General features: G+C 44.3%; 1 protein-coding gene across 1 annotated transcript; it reads left to right on the forward strand.

Moving 5' to 3' along the window:
- Window positions 1-290: 290 nt before the first annotated feature.
- Window positions 291-2,822, forward strand: LOC136158799 (seminal plasma protein A3-like). The gene is made up of 4 exons (XM_065920612.1): window positions 291-366; window positions 1,327-1,401; window positions 2,036-2,167; window positions 2,683-2,822. The coding sequence occupies exons 1-4, from the start codon at window positions 291-293 to the stop codon at window positions 2,820-2,822; spliced, it is 423 nt and encodes a 140-aa protein (XP_065776684.1).
- The last annotated feature ends 2,705 nt before the right edge of the window (window positions 2,823-5,527 follow it).

Here is a 5,527-nt window from a genome sequence, read left to right on the forward strand (position 1 = left end):
CAGGATCTTAGCTCCCCAACCAGGGATCAAATCTGTTCCCCTGAAGCAGAATTCAAAGCCCTAGGTCTCCTTTTAAATGCATTTCAAACCAGAGGCTTGGAAACATTAAACTGCCAGCCAATGTCCTGTACTTTCCATCTGAGAGATAAACTTGAACAGCATGCTCTCAGGTTGAGGAATGATCAAGCATTGACCAGGTGAGGTTGATTCCTATCAGGTTGAAGGGATGTTGGGGTCACCAGTTATTTAAGAAGCAAAAGACTTGGTCAACCACAGGACAGCAAGCTACCATGGCACTGCGTTTGGAGCTCTTTCTGATTTGGGCTGGCGTGTCTATGTTTCTACAACTGGAACCTGTGAACGGAGGTGAGAGAGGAGAGATGGGCTAGAATTGGTGAGGAAGACCCTGCCCTAGACATGGACTGATAATTAAGGTCATGATACTAATAATAGCAGTGACAAAACATCTCCCATTTCTTGAGTACGTCCCAAGGGACAGACGTTATGAAGGGCTGCACATTTTATTTAAGATTCAAGAAACTCTATGAAATTGAAACACAGATGAGTTTGGCAGCAAAGCTAAAGGCCTTTTTGAGAACTGCCTCATTCCCGCATCTCCATTGCACCGTCCCAGACACAGGCAATCTACTCCAGGGTTGGTTATGTTGTTCGAATGAAGAGCTTTTGATGTTCGTAGAGTTGACTGTTTGAAATATTGGGTAGGCCAAGAAAAAGTTCACTCGGTTTCACCATAACATCATATGGAAAAACCAGAACCAACTTTTGGACCAAGCCAGTAACAGGGACAGTGTGGTCTCAGGGCAGGTCCAATGAACAGTGCACTACAGCAGACCCTGACTTTGTGGCTGAATTCATGTATGTTCATAGGGGAGCAGTGAGAACGTGTCAGGGTCTCCCTCACCTATACTGCTTAGCTCCCTCGTCTTCGAGTATATTACTCAGGTAAACAAGGACTTCAAAATATAAAAGAAAATAAAAGTTGGAGATGCAAGGCAGGTCCTACTACAGATAATATTCTAGTCATGGCCCTGCTTTGTTTGCTTCTTGTTGTTGTTGATGTTATTTTTTTGTGTTTTTTAAAAATTTTTAATTGGAGAATAAGTGCTTTACAGTGTTTATATGTGTGTGTGTGTGTGTGTGTGTGTGTGTATCCACATTATGTAACAGCTTCCCACTAGCTATCTGTTTAACACATGGTGGTGTAGATATGTCAGTGGTACTCTCTCGATTCGTCCCACCTAACCCTAACTCTGCTTTGTTCCTGCTCCTCCTCCGTCCATCCCCCTGCTCCTACTTTTCTTCCAAATCGGCGGCTGTCTGACGGCTACTTCATCCTTCCTAAAGTAAAGGAAGGCACTGCTTCTGGTGCAGAAACCAAAGGTAATCAACAACGGAAGAGAATGACAACGACAATCTAGGGCAACAAGTTAACGTGCGGCAGGGTAACTGTGATGGGGATTCTCCAGATACTTTACAGGCAGGAGCTAATAGTACCCTCTCAGTCACGGGAGGAAGCAGGGACGCACATTCCCCAAGAGGGCGACCCCGGAGAGCATCAAACATGAACAATGTATAGATGGCAGGGCTGGAATCTGAACCCAGAATCCAGGCTTCAGAGCTGGTGCTACATGCTGAAGTAGAAACTGTCCAAAGTCACATTTGTACACCAATCCTTACAATTTATATACTTTTAACATGTCAACTAGTCACTTTTAATTTGTATTTCTTTGTATTTACAGGCAGGTGTATATTTCCAAATGAATTTTTTTTCACTATCCAAAAAAAAAAAAAAAAACAGTAAAGTAGGAACTATTCAAAGTTAGAGAAGCCTTCCTCGTCCCCGAGGGAGGGACCACACCACACTGACCTTGACATTCCCAATGCTTAGCAGGGGCTCTGTACAGAGCAGGCTTGGGGGTGACGGGCAGGCGTGAAAGGAGATTTTGCCAGAGTTACCACAGACATCATGAAACCCTAAGTGCCAAAGAAGCAAACAACGTCTTTCTTCTTTCAGATGATAATTGTGTTTTCCCATTCATCTATGGAAACATAAAGTATTTCGACTGCACATATCAGGGTTCCATATTCCCGTGGTGTTCCCTCGATGCAGACTATAGAGGAAGATGGAAATACTGCACTAATCAAGGTAAGCATGCAGCCTGTCCTCATGCGAGAAGCACCTGGCTTCCCAGACGAAGGAGAAAAGTCCATAATTGTCTCCTAGAGGGAAGCCTCAGGCATCTCCTGATCCAACCCTCTGTGTTCCATTCCAGTTCCTTTCTCTCTTTTTGTTTGGGGGTGGGGGATGGGGGGCTATGCTCAGTCTTTGCTGCTGGGCCCAGGTTTTTTCCAGTTGTAGCAAGTGGGTTCTACTCTTTGCTGGGGTGTGGGTCTCTCGTGGTGGCTTCTCTTGTTGGGGAGCATAGGCTCTAGGCACAGGGGCTTTAGTCCTTGCAGCCTGTGGGTTTCATAGTTGAGGTATTCATGCTTATTTTCTCCTTGGTGTGTGGAATCTTCCCGGACCATGATGGAACCAGTGTCTCTTGTATTGTAAGGCATTCTTAACCACTGCACCACCAGGGAAGCCCCACTTTCTCCTGATAACACTAAAAATAATCCTCCTGCAATTAGTGTTTTCACCTGTCCCTTCTATTTTTTCAGACTATGCCAAATGTGTCTTTCCCTTTATCTATGAAGGCAAGTCATATGACACTTGCACAGTAATTGGGAGTTTTACTTCGACCTATTGGTGCTCACTCTCTCCAAACTATGACCAGGATCGAGCCTGGAAGTATTGCTAGCAGTAAAAAGAGGTAAGAGTGTCCAGGGAGGATGGGTAGAAACAGGGGTGAGCAGGGAAGAGAAAGGGCTGGGTAAGGAGGTGGAGTCAGATGCCAGAGTGAGAAGGAGGGAGGAGGCAGGGGGAGAGGGGATGAGGGAGAAAGATGCAGGGCAAAGAGTGAGGAGCAGAGGTTCATGAGAAGAACGATACAGATATGAGGATGAGGAAAAGGGGAAGGAAAGATGGAAACAGAGGAAGAGACAAAGGCAAAATGCCAGAGAAGCGGAGAGGCGAGTCCAGAAAAAAGAGAGGTTGCAGGATGACAAATGGAAAGAGGAGTATCTGGGGAGGATCAGTAGCAAGAGAAGATGGAGGGAAGGTGAGAAAGGGGTAGAGAGGCCAACACAGTCTTAGGAGCAGGCATGAGACAGTAGGAGTCAAGATGGGATGAACAGAAAGCAAAGGAGAAACAGATCTTTGCCCTCTGTGGGGCTGCCTGGGAAACAAAACAGACTTCATTAACACTGGCCCCAAAATTATGTTCAGTTATGGTCCAGTGCATCCACCCATGGCCATGGATGCAATCAAGCCTTTGAAACTTCAGTGGAGGAAATCAAGAACTCTCAAGTGAAGGTGAAGCTCTGAGGGACAGAAGTGAAATACTTTCCCCACGTCTCCACCATGTTCCCCCTGTGCATGGGTCCAATCAATAAACACTTTCTCTGCAGGTGTGGTCTTATTTTTTTTCCTCCACAAAGAAACCTGTGTATCAAATGGGATGGTCTCAGTGTGCTCCGGTTAACCAGGCAGGATCTTCTTGTTTTCCTTTCCCTTCCTCGGGGTCCCGATGGAACTTCAAAGCACATCACAATTGTCCCTCCTGGGGGACTGATTGACAGGTGAAGACCTGGTGGTAAGACCAGAAGTGGGGTGGGAGGAGAGTCCCAGAGGGCACCAAGGGCCCGTGCTTGTCCTAAGAGATTTTTCTTTTCCCAGCTTAGCTGAAATGTTATTTCTTCCTGGAGTTATTCTCTGATTCCTCAGTATAAGGAGTCCCATCATGTCCTCTCAGTTCATCCTTTCTCTCCTTACAATTAAACTGCCCACCTCTCCAGGGGGACTGTAATTGGGATGGGGGAAGACAAGATGAACTGTGTTTGCCCTGGTTTCGGTCCTAAATGCAGCATCTAACACTTCCATAGGAATTTTAGACAAATATTTTTTCCATCACTAACAGGGCCTGATTGAAAGAAGGGTAAATTCACAGGCATCAGAAATAATGAAGGGCCTGAAAAGGCCTGATCACTAGATTTTACCCTGAAAAATCATGCAGTGCCTATCACAAAAACAGAAATATAGCCCAACAGAATACGATAGAAAGCCCAGACATTAACCCACACACTCATGGGTACTTTATATTTGACAAAGGAGGCAAGAATAGACAATGAAGGAAAGATAGTCTCTTCAATGAGTGGAACTGGGAAACGTTTACAGCTACATGTAAAAAAATGAAATTAGAACACTTCCTAACACCATACACAAAGAGAAACTCAAAATGGATTAAAGACCTAAAAATAAGACTGGAAACTTGAAAACTCTTAGAGGAAAACACAGGCAGAACACTCTGACATAAATCACAGCAAGATCTTCTATGATATGCCTCTTAGAGTCATGGAAATAAAAACAAAAATAAACAAGTAGGGCCTAATTAAACGTAAAAGCTTTTGCACAGCAAAGAAAACTGTACAGAAGGTGAAAAGACAACCTTCAGCTTGGGGAGGAAATAACAGCAAATGAAAAACTGACAAAGGATTAATTTCCAAAATATACAAGCAGCTCTTGCAACTCAATACCAGAAAAACAAACAACCCAATCAAAAAGTGAGCAGATGACTTAAACAGATATTTCTCCAGAGAAGACATATAGATGGTTAACAAACACATGAAAAGATGTTCAACTTCTTTCATTATTAGAGACATGTCAATAAAAACTACAACGAGGTATCACCTCACACTGGTCAGAAAGGCCATCATCAAAATCTCTACACACAATAAATGCTGGAGAAGATGTGGGGAAAAGGGAACCCTCTTACACTGTTGATGGGAAGGTAGATTGACGCAGCCACGATCGAAGACCGTATGGTGAGTCCTTGAAAAAGTAGGAATAAACCTACCACATGACCTTTCCATATCTTGTTACTGAAAGGTATGCATGGGGAGTCTGGCTGCTTGCCGCTCAAAAGCCAGTAAACAGGCCAGGTTGGTGGAAAAGCAAGTTTGCTTTATTTCAGATGCTGGCAACTGGGGGTGGTAGCGTGGTGGACATCTGCCGAAAGGCCGACTCCCTACCTGACAAGCAGGGGGTGAGAGTTTTATAGACAAAGTGTGTGTGGGGGGGTTACATGCAGAAACAGTACAGTCATCTCTAAGAGTCATCTTCAAGTTGGTCATCAGTGGTCTGACCTGCATCATCTTGAATGTTTTAGGTACAGTTAATCTTCAGTTCCAGGGTCCGTTTGTTCCCATTTCTTTGTGATCGGTTCTCAAAATTGTGCCAACTCAAGTCCTGGGTACAGTCTGCTCATCATGCAGTGAACCTCTCCACCTGGTGTTTTCGTATCTATAAGACAGCCCACAAGATATGGCTCAGAATATTATCTAGAGCCTTTGAGAAAGAACTAAAAGTCCTTGACTACGCTTAATGACTATGTTACTATTACTTAGT

The sequence above is a fragment of the Muntiacus reevesi genome, chromosome 2, assembly GCF_963930625.1.
Source record: "Muntiacus reevesi chromosome 2, mMunRee1.1, whole genome shotgun sequence".
NCBI lineage: Eukaryota > Metazoa > Chordata > Mammalia > Artiodactyla > Cervidae > Muntiacus > Muntiacus reevesi.